Below are 17,989 nucleotides of genomic sequence, written 5' to 3'. Positions count from 1 at the left end.
GCACATTGGTTTGGATAAAACCTGGTTTTCATTCTTGAACATAACGCTTCAAGAACACTTACATGCAAACAGAATCGCCTTCATGAAAATATCAAGTGTGGAAGTTTGATGGTAGAATGTAGCTTTGGTTGTTCTTTTTACTCTCATTGACGTGATGGTGCTCCACATGGTGGGATTGTAGAGGGGGGGATGTATGTTGATTTGTTTTACTATGCACAGGATATTATATCTGATATGATAGCTCTCTTTTTGAATTAGCTGAGAAAGAAACAACAAAAATAAAGGTCGAAAGCAGCTCATCAACGGTCCAATATCAGCAGTTATTTTACAATATATGTGTGAACATTTAATGAATGTTAATTTAATTAAAATACAATTAAATAAAAAAAACTGAAAAATATCTTAAGTTCAGTGTCTGATATGAGATCTCAATGAACAGAATTTGACCTATGAATGAATAAGTCGGTCTCTTGTGATGGAAATGAAGCAAAAGCATTAAAAGCCACAAGAAAACAAAAGAAGGTTCTTGTTGGAATTTAATTGCCATCAGTGTGATTATTCAAAATAAAACCTGAATAAAGACCAGATTTCTGTAATTCTGTGAACACTTTAGATATAACGTATCTAATATTGTGTGATATTGCAAAATAGCATGATTTCAATACATTTTTTTATAGACTTTGTTCATATTTAAATCATTTTGGGTTTCAAGTTGATTAAGATCATTCATGAACACATTTGTATTCATGTTAAAGTAACACAATCTCCTACTATGTGCTAACACTTAAGGTTTAATAACTATTATTATATTATTAATACTAATTTCTATTGTAAGCAGAAGTGGGGTTAGTTTTCCGAAATAGGAACCAGTCAGTCGTCCCTCCTCTGCAGCCTTTTTCTAAGCGACCATTTGCCCCCCATCACTCGGTGGGAGCGCGTCGATGTCAGTGGGCTTTTTCCCGCTGAAGCCAGTCCCCTCCCAACACTCTGCGCCCCGTGCCAGGCCGGCGGGGGGTCCGGAACGGCTCCAATGGGCCGAGGCACAAAAGGGCCAGCTGCTCGCAGAGCGTCGGCCTCACGTGGAGGGATGCACGTGATCACGTGATCACAGACGTTCAATAAAGCACACGCGTTATGATGATTAGTGGAGATTCACTTAAATGGTTACGAGCCCGTGTGCCGTACGGCATGCTGTGCCCCGTCCTCCTTGTTTCTCAGTGACGTTATTGGAAAAACAAAAGCCCGTCCGCTCACATTTCTCATGCCGTCACTCTGCTGCCTTTTGCTCGGCTCTGCTTCCAAACCTTCACGACACCTCGAGCCCCTGACTGACGTCTGTGTCATTGGGTGACGCGCGAGTGTAGAACTGTTGTGACGCGGCGATGCACACGGGTCGGCGGCGGCACGGGGCCAGAATCCGGCCTGGAGCTGAGGCTTAGGGGAATGTGCAAAACCCACCGGGGGAGGCCAGTAAATACGTCATCCTAAGTCACCAAGTTTCATGTATGCGTTCTCCCGAGAGCTCACATCCAAGGAGACGACGTGCAGTAAGTGCATTAAAAAAAGGCTTGTGTGGGAGGGGAAAAAAACACGCATGTTAAATTAGCCGGACAAAGCAATTCCCATTAAATGAATATTAAGTTATTATCGTTGAATTTGACTCAAACCAGAACTATGTCCCTTTTTTTTTTTATTCATAGAGTTTGTTTTCAGATGATGATGAAAGCTTCCATGCTTTTAAAGTAAGAAGGAGCTCTTCATGAAAATACATCATTCATAGTGAATTCTTTGCTTGTGGGCCACAGCTGGTTGCTACATCTGCATGTTCCTTCACAAAGACAGACCCCCCATGTACTAATACACTAACATGCATGAATATGACATCATACAAACGGATGATACACATTTTAAATACAAGTTATATCCAGAGTTAGCTTCAAGTTGTTGTTCACTTGTCTCACGGACACATCATAATAAAAGCAACAACTCGCATTCCCAAGACGCTCTGACACAGATACTCTTTTTGAGTAAATTAGAAAAAAATAGGACAGAAAGAACGGTCAATCCATCTGATGGAGATGGCCATTTAGTTTTTAAGGGTGAAAGTCAAAGCCAAACTTGGTATGAAAACAGTTTTACGAGTCAAAATGCCTCAAGGAGGAGACCTAAATTATTTAAATTTAAATTGAATTATCTTAAGACTGAAAAAAAACATCGTAATGGAAATGTAAAGATTTATTGGATTTGTATCCGTCTTTAGTCACTTAAATTTAAACGCTTGAACACACAACTCCTCAGAGGAACCATCCAAAGGAAAAAAAAACCTGTCCTCAGTTGTTGACATTGTTGTAAGGTCCAATTTTCAGATTTAATAGAGTACTTTAAAAACTCCAGGCGGAGAGTATTGATGTCTCAAGCAATTTAGCAGTATCTCTGTCTCCCTCACACACGCACACACACACACACACACACACCCCTTCCTGGTAAAGTACAGGATGTGCGGATGAAGCAGTTGTTGGTGCTGTGTCCTCTGCCGCACACATTAACCACGTGAACATTGGACTTGTGGTTCTGATTCTGATTCGTCTTGATTCAATCAGCCAAGTCAGACTTGGGGCGGCCTATAAAAAACATAAACACTTGAGATGAATTTTCCGTAACCAAAGAAAACGCCACGTTGTCCTTGTGCTGTGGGCTGAATTAAAATGCTCCACTCACTTTACCACGGAGCCGGAGGGTATGAGATAAGACAAGGGGGGGGGGGGGGGGAGAAGATGAAGAGATAGTGTGGTGGAGAGGGGGGGGGTGTTGACATCAGAGGATGAAGAAAAATACACTGACCTCACTGATTTTATCTCACGCAAACTGTGTGACTTTTTCTGAGAGGGACAGAAGCGCCACGGGGGGGGGGGGGGGGGAGTTGAAATATGCACGGGGCAGGAAGGATGAGGAGGAGGAGGAGGAGGAGGAGGAGGAGAGACACGCCGAGTTCAAAGGAAACCCAAAAAAAGCCGAGCAGGAGGAGAGCGGGAAGTACTTTGTGAAGCCTCAGCACCGGCTGGAAGGAGCAGGGTCTTACCTGCTGGGAGGAACCAGGAGAGTCAAAGGGTCCCGGGGCGGTCTGGGTGGCGGGGAGGGGGGGTCTCGGTCCGGCTGAAGGGGTGGTCCAGGAGAGGGGAGGAAGGATGGAGTGACAGGGAGCAGGGAGACGGGGAGGCGAAAGGGGGGAGAAGAAAACGCTGCTTGCCTCTCCCTCCCGGACTCTCTCTCTCTCTCTTTATCTCTTTTCTCCCTCCGATACACACGCACACACACACACACGCGCGCACATGCACGCGCGCGCGCTCGGAGGCAGACACTAAACCCGGAGCCACTCAGATAATAGGAAGAGAAGGAGTCTTTACATTTACACGCTCTGCCACGGGGGGGGGGGGGAGGATGGGGTGAGCTCTCCTCCCACTTTCCTCCAGGCGGCCAATGGGAGACGGCGCGGAGGTGTCCAGGTAGCCAATGGGAGGGGAGGCAGCCGGTGCCTTGCCCCAGCCAATAAGTGCAATAGCTCACATCCAGTTGAAATAATGGCAAGAAGGAAGGAATCATGGAGAGCTTCCCCCCCTTTTTTTTGGAAGGACAGACGGAGCGTTGCGGTCCAGCCGGGGCGGGGTGTGATTTAGGGCGGTACCGACACATTCTGGGCCACTTGATCGGACCCAACATCACCGAGCAGGCAGAAAGCATCCTGTGCCACACAGAGTTCTTAGAGGTACTGTACGGTGTCATGAACGCTGTCATGTGTTCACATTCACAGGCTCTCTCTCTCTCTCTCTCTCTCTCTCTCTCTCTCTCTCTCTCTCTCTCTCTCTCTCTCTCTCTCACATGATCGATTCCCTTCTGCCACGTACAGTACATTTACACTCAGCATCCTCCGACGGCTCCCACCAGCGCCGCCGAGCAGAGAGAGAGAGGAAGTGTGAGATGTTTCCTCAGGCGTCGTTGGCCGTGCGTTCAGCGAGGAGCGAACGTCACGTGCACAAGTCCTGTTTCATTTTCATGGTGGACACTTGAGATGATGTGAGATGGATGGCTTCTCCATGACGTTCGGCCCTTTTGGACAAGGGTTAGGGTTCCATAAACCCTACATGTTGGGGGGGGGGGGGTACATGTCGACACAGAGACCACCATCGTCACACTGCTCAAACCTGTAGGCAGAGGCCCAGCTCGGAAATGACAACGTTACACACAATGAATGAAGGGAGAAGCAACAATAGCTCACTGGAACAACAAAATCCCTGTTTGCTCATTCATTGTATGGGAGGCGTGTTGCTGGTGTCACGGTTTGGGTCTGCTCTGTGTCTTTGGTTGTAGTTTCATGTCTCTTGTGTCTCTTGTGTAACTTCACTTCCTGCCTTGTCCTGTGATTGCCTGATTGTTTCCACCTGTGTCCAATCACCTGCACCTCCCTTGTGTATTCAAGCCCTGTGAGCCTGGTGTCCCTTGTCGCGTCATTGTCTCAAGTCAGTCGCTGTTGGTGCACGTCGGTTTGATTTTTGTGGTAAACAAAGAGCACGTCTGGAACTCTGCGTTTGGGTCCTGCCTTCCGCCTGCGCCAGCATCCCACCTCTGACAGATGGGGACTTTTTGGTAATAAGTCATTTGATTAACTTATTATAGAACTGCTAATCAGGTTTTGGAAATTATGTATTAATCTATTTACTATTTATTAGTGCGCATGTCAAAGTAAGGAGTACCTGGAAACAGAATGCAGAGAAGCACCTGGTATCAGAAGTGAGTGTAGTAAAGGTAGCCCATGCTATGGAAATGAGACATGTGTGTATTTATCTTTGTGCTGCTGCAGCTTTCACCTACATCTGACATAAATAGATTCATACTTCTTTAAAAAAACCAAGAATTCCTCTTTGGATTTAGATAGTTATTGCCGCTCCTTTTGTTTTTATTTAATCATCATCTTCATACACTACGTTGTAAATAATCACCATCAGCTGAGTGAAGAAATACAAAAAAGTCATGAGAAATGGTGATGTGTTATTACTCCTACTTGCATGTGTAGGGTTTGCAGATCATCACATTACTCACCTTTGAAAGAAGTGGCCCTGAAATCAATACGGCTGTCAATACTTGAGTGCATTATAACATGGTCAGATATTCACAGCACAAGTGTGGCATCAAACTGTCAGTTCAGCCGAGTAAAGAGTCAAATCCACAAGTTTCCTCCCCTGTGAAATCCATTTTTCCAGGCTGGGGATGCATGAGAAGAGACGGACCTCTTGTATAATGCCGTCTGGTATTAAACATACATCCATAATTCCTCATAAGAAAAAACATTTCATGGATATTTATAATGTTTTGACAGGATTTCCTTCTTTTTTTAAATGCACAAGCAATGCAGCGGTCGTACGTGATCACGTCAATTCTCCATCACTGTACATTTAAATGTGTGTGTACGGGTGGAATCTGTGAGATGCCTGCAGCGCGTGCTCTATGGCATTCCAGGACCAAAGGGTCACCGGCTCCAAAGGCAGCGCTGCCATCCTACAGGGGAGGGCTGATAAGAGGCCCGTCTGCGTGCGAGCGGAAAAGAAAGAGACATAAAAAATTCATCGGCTGGAAGGAGATGTCACATCGAATATGTAACCAGCGGCACTGATGACGGCGGGCAGTGAGCCGTGGAAGGTCTGTGAGGAGGCGGTGAACTGCTGGGGGGGGGGGCGGAGCCGAAGGGATCCCCACTCACGCCCCCATGAAGACACGATGCATTGCTGCATTCAGACATTTACTTGTGGTTATTTGTAGGTTATTGGTTAAGGGTCTTTGTCGATGAAAGGTAAAAGAAGAAAAAAAAACGTTGTTTGCTTCTTAATGGTTTAGAATTTTGGCAAGAAGACATTTTTGGGAAAGGCAATCGCTGAGATATAAAATCATGATCTTTGAATTCTGCCTTTCAGATGTGACGTTCTTGGAGCTACAGAAAAGCAGGGGGTACGTATGATGAAGTGGTCAAAGCCGGTGCCGGGAATATCCTCTCAGATAGCATCCTCCTCGTTAATTATTTAAAGACAGGAGGGAAGAAATAGACTTAAATGCCATATGATTCACGGGGGGATTTAAAGACCGGCAGATTGTAACTCATTATCCGTCTAAATGTCAGTGAAATGTGAAGCCTGGCGGTGCGACTCGAGTGCTTCAGACACTACACAAATGTTGCTCCAGGCCTCCTTGTTACCCTTTGATTTGAGGGGGAACACGTCGCTCTGGTTCCAGGCAGAATGCATTAAGAGGAGCCATTGATGCGATTATGGTCTTTCTTTACACACACTTGTATTCCTGTCTAATGTTGATAATACGTTAGATGAATCTTCTTCATCACAAAGTGGCTCTGTGATCTCGTCCAACCCAGCGTTGAGCTATTGTTGGCTTCGGGGGGGTCACAGTGACAGCGAGTCACCACCATTGAATAAACACACACCAGAGATCTGACAACTGTGGCTCTTCACTTCTGCCCCGAATGTAATTAAGTCCCCCCACCCCCCCCAAATTCGGCTGGCTGTCACCCTGTTGTGTCATTACCGAAGCCGGATCATTTCCCTGTACTTAGTTATTACTTGGCACCCACTAAATATAGCTTTCCTCAGGCCGACAGTGTGATAGCACCTCGCTGCAAAACCAGCTGCGGGTTATTACATCCTAGCCAACCCCCCCCACTCCCCCCACTCAGTCAAGAGGAATTAAACGGATAATACGTCACTCAGTCAATTGGATTTTGTTTTTCTGAATCTGAAGATTTACTCAACCAAGAACACAGGGGGAATCAGGAGGGAGTTCTGATGCTGGTCTATTTCTGCCCTAACTGGGGGGGTGCGGCCCCCTCCCCCACAGTCAATTAACTGAAGCCCTATGGCGCCTCTAAGGCCGGTCAGTTGACTGAGATGCTTAAGAGGCAGATTTGATGGAATTGAGTGGGAAGAGACTGTATTTAGTGTTTATTTATAATGAATGCGGGCGCGTGGTTAAATCTGGCTGATTCGGATTCGCAAATGACCTCCTGCTAAAGATGATGCCTGAAGGCCCCCGTCTAACACCGGCTTAACTAACTACATGAGTTTATAGACATGTGGAACTTGAATGAACTAGTGCATGAAACTGTAGATCACCGACTGAAGCTACTTTAGCTCAAAGCACTTTTCATGATAGAAAAAGGGATTTTAGTGAACGTTTATTCGATCTGATGAATAATCAATGATAATATCAATAGACTAGAGCAGAAATTGTAACCCAAGCTGTATGAAGAGGATACACAGTCTACTTTGACCTAGAAGTGCAAAGAAAGTTAAGTGGTACATGGTAGGAGGGCGATACCGATAATAAATCTACTTTGACATCATGAGATTTCTATGATATACAATATGACATTTTTATTACTTTTTAATAGGGCTGCGACTTTAGCGTGTTAATTACGATTAATTAATTACAATGTGAATTAAGATTAATTAATTACACCAAAAAAACACATTCAACATTTTTTACGCATTTTTACACGTATTTTTTGCACCGCGGAACGTTTCTCACTGGATGAGTTTCCGGGGGACCGATTAAACTGGAGCACCAACTAGCGTCCATGACTTCAGACAACAACAAACCACAGTGAACATGAACGAAGAAGCTGACGAGGCCGTGTCGGGTGGAAATCTTCTTATAATAAACACACGGATGGAAGCGTCGATAAGAGCGTGGTTGTGTGCAAGCTGTGCAACAAGGAATTCACATCGAGCCTCAAGTATCACCTCAACGCAACACAATTAGCAGCTAGCGTGGACGTACAAGGACCCACACCCAACCCACACTGCACCAGAGGACTGGTTTAAGGACCAGGGGAACTAAGTGACCCAATTCAATTCTCCTTTGAAATCCACTTACTTGTAGACCTGCAGAAAACCTGTTCCTGATTGCGTGTGGTGCTGTAATCGTGCCTTAATTACTCCACAATGTGACATGAATGTTAACTTCCATTCAAGACCTATTGATGACATGAACGGTTTCTTTTTGTTTTATCTTAACGTACCATTAACATTGGCAGCTATCTTTATTATTGTTACTGGTGTATCATCTATGTCTAAGTCAATGTCATGGTTAAATTAAGTGACAGTTGTGATTCCGTATGAACAGGGTGTACGGAGGGTCTCTCTTTACCACTTATCAACAGCACATCAAACGTTTGCTGTAGTTGAAAAAGACTTTAATTCAGTGCCTGGGAGAAACAGTACAGCACAACTAGTAATAAAAATGGACATCCACAGGTTCAGTCACGATATCGGTAGCATTAAGGCCGGGTTAGTCTCTGAAATTCATACAAAGCAGGACTCCTCTCCCTCCCCAGCGCTCTGTTTCACACAGCCGTCCCTGCAACAAAGATTAGCAGCAAACTAATCATTTCCAGCTTACTCAACAATAGGTTTTCATGAAGTGCCAGAAGGAAAGAAATAATCACTTTAGATTCACGAGGCTCCATTTTAGCTAGAATGAATATTGCCCTGCGGATGTGGGGTTATTTATTACAGAAGTGTCCGAGTCCGATAAGGTCATTTCAATTTAGTAAAAGTAAGTAAGTACTGGATCCACTTGAGCTAAAGCTTCTATAACATTTCAATATTTGTAGAATTACTCTTTCCACAGGAGTGGTTCACCACATGAGCGTATGGAGCTCATAAAGCAGTCCGGTTGTGTAAAAAGGCACAAAAAGTACGGATCAGAAGAGTGAAATGTTCTAAGTCGTTTAGAATATAAATGAGGGTATTAAGCTTTTTTTCAGATCATTTTTACCTTACATACATTCATTTTAAAATAAATATCTACTATCTTCTTTGAAATAGTCATGAAATGTTTGCTGTTCCCTGTCATTACCCACAATTTTAAAATGAAAATGGAAAAAAGGTGGAGATGATCAATACTTAATATAAAAAAAAATTAAAAAACGGATGGATATAGCATTTTTATAAACAGTTCAAAAGGTAAAACAATGAAAACCACAAAAAAATTACAAACAACAAACATATAATATACAGAAAAACAAAAGAGGAAATAGGATACAATTTGAGAAGACATTTAGCTTCTCCGCTATCGTTCTGCACCTTGGAGAAAGTACGTGTCAATGCCCCCGAGAAGAAAGAGCGACGCCCCTGGCTTCGACCCGTCTCTTTGAGGGGGGGGGGAGCAGGCGACCCGAAGGCTCTCTGCCAGCCACAGAGCCACAGGGCCGGGTCATGGTCACCAGGCGGCTTCTCGGGAAATCAAGAGCGTCTTCATCCAGGGCCCAGAACCAAAAAAACAAAAGAAAGGCAGGGGGATGGTAGGTGGGGGGGGCTTTATTTCTTGGAGTGTGAAGTGAAGGCGTTCTCGATGCACAGCACCACGTAGGAGCCGGAGCAGCTGCTGGAGGTCTGCTGCAGGAGGCGCCCGCTCTGCAGAGAGGACGCCAGGCCCGTCACGGCGTGGTCGCCCGCCCGCCATGTTTCACAGTAGTGGTCCGTTTGCCGGTGGCCTTTGTTGCTCGATCCGTGCCAGACCATCTTTTCTGGCCTGGAGGAGGCAAAACAAGCACATGTTTTACAATATTATATATATATATATATATACACTCACCGGCCACTTTATTAGGTACACCGGTCCAACTGCTCGTTAACACTTAATTTCTAAGCAGCCAATCACATGGCGGCAACTCAGTGCATTTAGGCATGTAGACATTTTCAAGACAATCTCCTGCAGTTCAAACCGAGCATCAGTATGGGGAAGAAAGGTGATTTGAGTGACTTTGAACGTGGCATGATTGTTGGTGCCAGAAGGGCTGGTCTGAGTATTTCAGAAACTGCTAATCTACTGGGATTTTCACGCACAACCATCTCTAGGGTTTACAGAGAATGGTCCGAAAAAGAAAAAACATCCAGTGAGCGGCAGTTCTGTGGGCGGAAATGCCTTGTTGATGCCAGAGGTCAGAGGAGAATGGCCAGACTGGTTTGAGCTGATAGAAGGGCAACAGTGACTCAAATAACCACCCGTTACAACCAAGGTGGGCATAAGAGCATCTCTGAACGCACAGTACGTCCAACTTTGAGGCAGATGGGCTACAGCAGCAGAATACCACACCGGGTGCCACTCCTTTCAGCTAAGAACAGGAAACTGAGGCTACAATTTGCACAAGCTCATCGAAATTGGACAATAGAAGATTGGAAAAACGTTGCCTGGTCTGATGAGTCTCGATTTCTGCTGCGACATTCGGATGGTAGGGTCAGAATTTGGCGTCTACAACATGAAAGCATGGATCCATCCTGCCTTGTATCAACGGTTCAGGCTGGTGGTGGTGGTGTCATGGTGTGGGGAATATTTTCTTGGCACTCTTTGGGCCCCTTGGTACCAATTGAGCATCGTTGCAACGCCACAGCCTACCTGAGTATTGTTGCTGACCATGTCCATCCCTTTATGACCACAATGTACCCAACTTCTGATGGCTACTTTCAGCAGGATAATGCGCCATGTCATAAAGCTGGAATCATCTCAGACTGGTTTCTTGAACATGACAATGAGTTCGCTGTACTCAAATGGCCTCCACAATCACCAGATCTCAATCCAATAGAGCATCTTTGGGATGTGGTGGAACGGGAGATTCGCATCATGGATGTGCAGCCGACAAATCTGCGGCAACTGTGTGATGCCATCATGTCAATATGGACCAAACTCCCTGAGGAATGCTTCCAGCACCTTGTTGAATCTATGCCACGAAGAATTGAGGCAGTTCTGAAGGCAAAAGGGGGTCCAACCCGTTACTAGCATGGGGTACCTAATAAAGTGGCCGGTGAGTGTATATATATATATATGGGAGTAAACGCTTCTCGTCTACAGTAACGGCCCATGGATGCTGTATTGAGAGGATGAAACCCATCTAAGACTCACCATGCGCTGTCTCTGACCACGTCTCTGCCGTCGAAGGAGTAGATCGGTACGTTCTCCCTCATTTTGCTCACATTGTCGGCAAAGAGAGACTCCCAGCTGCTGAACAGCACTTGGTCCTGCGAGAGGAGAACGCTTTAAACTGAATTCTTATCATCATCATTCTTCTTCTTCTTAGAGCAGCAAGACACACGCAACAAAACATAGGCAGCAGTAGCGAACACATCGATGCAAACGGCATCTTCTCTCCTTTCAAATAAAAGCTTCCACGGCCACAGTTGGACTTGAGAGAACATGTGTTGATATGTGAGCATATGTCATATGTCCCATGTCCCCATCCCTAGTAGCTCACCTTGAGGTTCACGATGGGGGTTCCGTCCCTGTCTGACCTGCGGACGATGGTGTAGAGGTCTTGGAGCTTGGAGGAGAGGAAAGCTCTGAAGGTGCCCTTGAGGCCCACGGCGCGGGCCTGCTGGAAGCACAGGAAGTCCGCCCCGCGGATCCCTCGCATGTTCCCAGTTTGAGGGGCGTTCAGGGCGATGATGTGTAGCTGGTGAGGAAGATGCAGCTTTTTATTGCCTCTGTCAGACCTGTCCCTGACTCTGTCCAACAAAAGACCACTAAATACTGCATGAGCCAATGCTATTAATGCAGATGAAAAGTGCATTTAATGTGACAATAGGACAGAAGGAGCCTGGATGTGAGGGAGAGAAAAGTTCAATAAGGACGACGATAGAAGGAACAGATTCTCTGGAGGACCACACAGGGAATAAAATAAATCCCCACTCAGTTGGGACCTTTTTATATAATATACAGTAATCATCACCAGCGTTAAGTGTGCAGCGAGATGACCCCCCCCCCCCCCCATTAACAAACCAACTGAGCTCTACTCACTCCTGGTGCCGTTGGCCCCAGTGGGCCGGCAGGCTGCTGCACCGGTGGGCCCGGGGGTCGCTGCGGGGTCACGGGGTGTCTGTGCTCGGTCCGCTGCGTGTCCGTCTGGCCCGTGAGCCTCGGGTCGGGGAACTTGGGATCGTACTGGGGGGGGTATCGGGGCTCCACTGGTGGCTGCGGAGGAGGCTCAATGGGTCGTATGGCAGAACCTCCCTGGGAGTAATGGCCAGCTCCGTTGTTGTGGGACTGGTCCTGGGACTGGGGGTACAGGATCACGGGCGGGGGCTGGACCTCCGCCACCTCGTTGTCCTATCAGTGCAAGTGAGGGAGATTTAATCAAAAGTCCAAAACAGACAGCCAATGAAAATTATTTGTATTTTTCTTGTGTGGAACATACCAGATCTCTGGAGAAGGGTTTGTAGTTACCGAGCTGAAAGGGAAGGGGGGGGGGGGGGCGGAATTAGATAATAATTTAGGCAGGGTATATTGTCTCTGTATTTAACTTAATATCAAATTACTTATTATTTAACAATTCAACATTCAATGTTAAAAATGTATTTAAACAAACCCAAATAAAAAGTATGAATGAGACGCAGTAAAACACTGATCTAAAGTCAGTTTGTGTAGTTTGATACTTTAATGTAAAGATATATGGGTGTGTGGCTGTTAACAACTTTTGATTTAGTTTGCCCCAACAGGAGCGTCATAGTCTGAAGGCACTGAAACCCCCCCACAGCGCCCCCCTTTGACCTGGAGCCACGCCGCCTGCACCACGTCCCGCTCTCAAAGTGTTGCTGGTGCGCTGGTACCGGGTTGAGCCCCAGTGGACGGATCGGCACCAGCTGCTGCTGCTTTTATTGAAACGACCCCCCACCCCCACCCCCCCTGAAAGCATGGGGGTGTTCCTACTGTACCATGACCTGCCGCACTCCATCGCGCACTCTCAAGTAGAGGTCGGCTTTGTCCAGGATGTAGATGAGGCTTCCCTCTGACTGGCGCCTCGCGGTCGCCATCATTGTGTCAAACGACCTTAAGATGGTGACCTGTGGGAAACAAACAAACATGGCGTCTAGCTTTGGTTGGACAAGAATGAACTATTCAATTGACCAAGGCAAGTACGTAATGAGGTGGATGATGATTGTAATTACCCCAGAAGAGGGAGCGGGGCTACCAGGCGGACCAGGAGGTCCAGGAGGTCCAGGAACACTGAGGGCTTCAAATGCAAACAAACGCGGGTCAATGTGACATTTCAAAATGATCCAGAATGTTGAAACAGTGAAAAAGTCACTCACAGTGATTGGGCCTATATGCTCCTGGAAGTGAGGAAGATCCTTGGGGTCCAGGAGGTCCAGGTGGCCCTGGAGGACCTGGGCGCCCATCGTAACCAGTCCCTGGTGGCCCCGGTGGCCCCTGAGGACCCGCAGGGCCCAATACAGATTCTCCCTTTGGACCCTAACACGAGGAAGAGCATCATCGAAATGACCGAGATGCCTTTCCTTCATCGAGGTAGGACGAAGTGCCTCGTGTAGTTAAAACCTTCCAACCCGAAACCTTTTGACGAATAGGATCCGGACTGTTCACACCTTTAAGTACACGAGGGCCACTTCATGAACTCACCTGCAGGCCCGGTTTGCCAGGAGGCCCCGGCGGGCCCTGAGCTCCTCCAAAACGTGAGTCATAATATCCGCCGCCACCAGGTTCTCCCTTTTCTCCCTTCACACCCAGGTCTCCACGCTCCCCCTTCAGTTCGCTCTGTCGGGAACAGTTTAACATCAAGTTAAAGCCTACTAAGAAAAACACATGGCCAGGGTGGCGATGAGCTCGTTTACCTTGAATGTGTAAATATCAAAATTAGAGCTGGTCCCTAAAAAGAAAAGAAAAGTGCATTAGTATCTAAATAGTGATGATTCCCTTCTACGTCCCTGCAGTGCAGTGGGTCAGTAAAGGTGGACTTACCTGGGATTCCTGGAGCTCCTCTGTCCCCACTCTCTCCTTTCTCCCCTTTGGTCGCTACAACAAAATACCATTTTTAACATTGGTGAGACCATCACTCCTCAAAGGTGTCTCTGATGTGCAGAGCTGTGCCATCAAATCACGTGAGTGTAATCTCTCTCTTTCCTTCGGGCCGAGGCAGCTTCATCAAGCTAAAGTGAAGATAGGAGTGTTTATCTCTGCCGACACTTGGAGCCCTTTTTAAATCTCTCCCTTCACTGGCTCATTGTGATCCGTCTCTGTCTTACAGTGTTATGTATGTGTGCGATGTGAGAGGACTCTTACCCGGGTAATTCCTCGAAGCGTCATCATAGCGCTATGGACCAAAAAAAAAAGAAAGAAAAGTTCAATGAAGAAATTCACCTCGACAAAAGAGGAAAAAAAATATGTAAAGCTTATTAAACTGTGCAATTAGAAACTGATAGAGTAGTTGCCCCAGATAATGACTGGGTAGATCATGATAGGGTTAAGCTGTCACCCACCAGGGGCCACATGGCAGACTAGGAAGGATCCTCAGTACAAGGCGGTGGATCTTGTGCACTTACGTTAAAGCGATCCAATGGAATGGCGGGTCCAGGGGGTCCAGGTGGTCCCGGTTGGCCAGGTACACCCTAATCAAAGCACAGGAATTCACTCTCTCCTCCATCCGTTCAAGTCACGTTTCATTTGGACTTTTGATTCAAACATCTTAAAAAGGCTGATGGCTTTGTTGCCGTTATGTCCTCAAGTCTTGATTCGTAGAGATCACCTGTCCTCCACCCAAACACTTCAATCTCATCATGTTAATAAAACATGAGTAGATTTAATCAACCGATTTGTAAAAACAACATTTTCCCAACAAGAAGTCATTTAAGACATGTGCTTACCAGAGATCTAAGTTTCTTTATAATATATAGAAGTCAGTCAAAAACAACATGGAAATCCACTGATCAACTAATAATTCAGTACTGACCGGGTATCCATAGCCGAGTCCTGTCTCTCCTTTCTCCCCTTTGTAACCATTTACACCAGGACGACCCTGAGGATGAAACACAATGGTATTCAAACGGGACTAAAGCGATATGCAATAGCGTATTAAAATGCTTATATAATACTAATAAAGCAAAGGAAGGGCTACTTACAGGTCTCCCAGGCATTCCCATTTCCCCTTTTATACCAGTAGGTCCATACTGGCCCTGTTCAATGAATCAGGAAATGAAAGACACTGTGAGCCCACAGAGGAATGAAGTGGTATCAGAACCATCAGATAGATGCTCAGACACTTACAGGAGGTCCAACGGGTCCAGGGGTTCCTCTGTCTCCCTACATGCGGTTTAGAGGAAACTGATCAGTACCAACATCACATGCTCTAGAGGAGAGGTGTGAACCTCTTTCAGTGAACGCACACAGTGGAGAGCAGTGAGACTGACCTTCGGACCCCTCAGGCCTTCCAGATGCAGGAGGTTTCCATCCGGTCCGACCACCAGGCCCGGTTCTCCTTTCTGCCCCTGAACGTGGAACCGCACACACTCAGTGATGAAGACGGGCTGCATGAAAGGTTCAACGAACAAATGCCCGAGACTTCACCTTGTCCCCGTGGCCCGGGGGGCCCGTGTCTCCTCTGTCCCCCTTTGGTCCAGCAGGACCCTGCAGGGTGAAAACATCCAAAATCATCTCAAATCTACAGCTCCTAATATGTTGAAGGAATTTACTCTAAAACGGTATCTTTTTGGACATGAAGTATTTCTACACAACATTAAAAAAACATACAAATATTCAATAAACTTGTAATGTTTCTTTTTCATTCAAAAATGAAAATCTGATGTAGACGACATCACTTAAACGCAGCTTCAAACCAGTGAGAATAAAGTACTATGGTGACTTGTTATGGTCAAATTTGTTTCTTTATTAGAAGAGAAGCGGAAGAAGCGTGAAAGTAATGAGACTTGGCATTTGTTTAATTGTTGAAAATAATAAGATGAATTAAAATTTAAAACACTTACAGGGAATCCAGCTTGTCCAGGTAAACCAGGTCCTCCCTGGTAAAATAAACACGTAAAACACATCCATTCACAATGAATATAACACTAAACTGTACAAGCAATGCAACACAACATTTAGCTTTCACTCACTGGGTGATTTGTGCCCGGCTGTATGTGATATATTGAAATGGACATAGTGTCTAATGGCTGTAGTGTTAGTTACCAGTTTACTTTTTACCTTATTTTTTAACTGCTGTTGCCACACACATTTATAAAGTAAAACATTCCAAACTCAAAGTCATTTTGCTGTGTTTGTGTGTCAGAATGAAAGAATACACACCTGACGCCCCTCACTGCCGACGAGCCCGTCCTCCTGTGCAGAGAAAGCAGTTAAGATGGAGGATGGAGGCTGCTCTTAGTGTGGAGTGGACGGTGTGCGTTGTGTTGCTTACGTTGTCGGGTCTTCGGGAGATGAACTGTCCCGGTGGCCCGGGTGGTCCGGGTGGCCCCGGGACACCTGTTCCATCTCGACCTGGGTCACCCTATAACCACAACACACACACACACACACAGCAGAACGATGAGGAACGGTCCCACCTTGATGACACGTCCAACACAAGGCTGGAAGTGACCCAGCTCTAGTTTGAAAATAAAGAATACACGTATGTTGTCTTTTATTGTTCATGAGATCAAAATGTCATCATTTACCAATAAAAATGATGACATTTTGCGGTTCAAATGACTACAATAAAGAGGAAATTCACCCTTTCTCCTTTGGTGCCGCTGTCCCCCTTTGGTCCCTGTGAAATGAAAGAGGGGTGAGACAAAGGAGATGGGTCCAAATACCTGAAAGATCCAACAACAGACAAGAAGAACAACCTTTCTATCAAAAGCACGGCTTCCTAATTACCTGATAAAGTGTCAAATACAACGAGGAATGAAAGTCCTTTAAGATTCCATTCATGTGTAAATGTGAATGCACGACACACACGATGCATGACACACACGATGCATGACACACACGATGCATGACACACACGATGCATGACACACACGATGCACGACACACACGATGCACGACACACACGATGCACGACACACACGATGCACGACACACACGATGCACGACACACACGATGCACGACACACACGATGCATGACACACACGATGCATGACACACACGATGCATGACACACACGATGCATGACACACACGATGCACGACACACACGATGCACGACACACACGATGCATGACACACACGATGCACGACACACACGATGCATGACACACACGATGCGGCGATACCGCGGCACTGAGCAGGCTTTACCCAGCATGCAGTTTGATGCCGGAGCAATCGACGCTGAAATAAGTCGGAATAACACCTGAGAATCGCCAACCAACTCGACGCAGAAGGATTAAATAAACCTCCATGCTTATATCGAGTGTTACGTGGTACGGACCCCATGAGATGTTACATCTTCAAACAGGCCGCCTGAGGTTCTGCTTTCCCACTATAAACATTTTGTAATGCATGGCTGCTCTAAAATGTACAACTTTTTATTTCTGGTTTTCTGTGTTCTGTGTAGATTGCAAAATACGGTAAATAAACGTATAAATAAATTCGGTAAGGTAAGCAGCAGGATGATGACATATCTGTTCTACCTGAGGTCCAGGGAAGCCATCCAACCCCGGACGTCCATCGCTTCCTGTGAGGCCTTCAGAACCCTTCTGACCCGGTAAACCAGGGAAGCCAGGTGTGCCCTGCAGAGGTACAATCACGGTACAAATAAACACTCAAAACCCTGTTACCACCACATTACTACCCTTCATTTAAAGATTAATTTCTATTTGTTTAACCCGGTTCAAATCAATGCAGAACTTCAGTAATGAATTTGAATTAAGATCAATTAAAAGCAGAAGATTCAAAATATATGTGAGAAAACTTCTAAATATCAGATATTATTGTACTAGTGTTGTGTAGTTGTTTTGACCTGAGGTCAGCCGTACTTCTTTCTCATTTATGGGTTTCCACTAATTTCATGTACTTAAATCCAGTTTACTTTAACAGATTAGAAACATGACTTTAGTTACTCACTTGCAGTCCAGGCAAGCCTGGAGGACCCTGAAAGCACACATATGGGCCTCGGTTATTTGCAGGTTCATGAAGATTTATGTATTTGCAG

General features: G+C 45.9%; 2 protein-coding genes across 4 annotated transcripts in view; both read right to left on the bottom strand.

Moving 5' to 3' along the window:
• Positions 1–3,384, bottom strand: part of pcbp3 (poly(rC) binding protein 3) — a 30,388-nt gene extending 27,004 nt beyond the window's left edge. Inside the window, exon 1 of one of the 2 annotated variants that reach the window (XM_037487760.2) lies at positions 3,080–3,384. The gene's annotated coding sequence lies outside the window, so the exon portion shown is untranslated. The remainder of the gene's footprint in view (positions 1–3,079) is intronic. The other variant, XM_037487759.2, reaches the window with a different exon arrangement.
• Positions 3,385–8,991: 5,607 nt separating this feature from the next.
• The window catches only part of col18a1a (collagen type XVIII alpha 1 chain a), a 52,864-nt gene continuing 43,866 nt past the window's right edge, over positions 8,992–17,989 (bottom strand). For both annotated transcript variants that reach the window (XM_037487735.2, XM_037487734.2), the window contains 24 exons: positions 17,902–17,928; positions 17,469–17,567; positions 16,568–16,603; positions 16,256–16,345; positions 16,144–16,176; positions 15,825–15,860; positions 15,409–15,468; positions 15,252–15,329; positions 15,109–15,144; positions 14,964–15,017; positions 14,795–14,860; positions 14,388–14,453; positions 14,128–14,158; positions 13,807–13,860; positions 13,680–13,714; positions 13,468–13,602; positions 13,143–13,302; positions 12,999–13,063; positions 12,765–12,893; positions 12,248–12,280; positions 11,851–12,159; positions 11,309–11,506; positions 10,960–11,075; positions 8,992–9,591 (listed from right to left, as the gene is read on the bottom strand). In XM_037487735.2, coding sequence (XP_037343632.2) covers positions 9,378–9,591; positions 10,960–11,075; positions 11,309–11,506; positions 11,851–12,159; positions 12,248–12,280; positions 12,765–12,893; positions 12,999–13,063; positions 13,143–13,302; positions 13,468–13,602; positions 13,680–13,714; positions 13,807–13,860; positions 14,128–14,158; positions 14,388–14,453; positions 14,795–14,860; positions 14,964–15,017; positions 15,109–15,144; positions 15,252–15,329; positions 15,409–15,468; positions 15,825–15,860; positions 16,144–16,176; positions 16,256–16,345; positions 16,568–16,603; positions 17,469–17,567; positions 17,902–17,928 — 2,160 coding nt within the window. In that variant the 3' untranslated portion in view covers positions 8,992–9,377. The remainder of the gene's footprint in view (positions 9,592–10,959; positions 11,076–11,308; positions 11,507–11,850; positions 12,160–12,247; positions 12,281–12,764; positions 12,894–12,998; positions 13,064–13,142; positions 13,303–13,467; positions 13,603–13,679; positions 13,715–13,806; positions 13,861–14,127; positions 14,159–14,387; positions 14,454–14,794; positions 14,861–14,963; positions 15,018–15,108; positions 15,145–15,251; positions 15,330–15,408; positions 15,469–15,824; positions 15,861–16,143; positions 16,177–16,255; positions 16,346–16,567; positions 16,604–17,468; positions 17,568–17,901; positions 17,929–17,989) is intronic.

The sequence above is a fragment of the Pungitius pungitius genome, chromosome 10, assembly GCF_949316345.1.
Source record: "Pungitius pungitius chromosome 10, fPunPun2.1, whole genome shotgun sequence".
NCBI classification, from domain to species: Eukaryota; Metazoa; Chordata; class Actinopteri; order Perciformes; family Gasterosteidae; genus Pungitius; species Pungitius pungitius.
The sequence above is the reverse complement of the archived record's forward strand: the minus strand, read 5'-3'. Positions and strand labels throughout refer to the sequence as shown.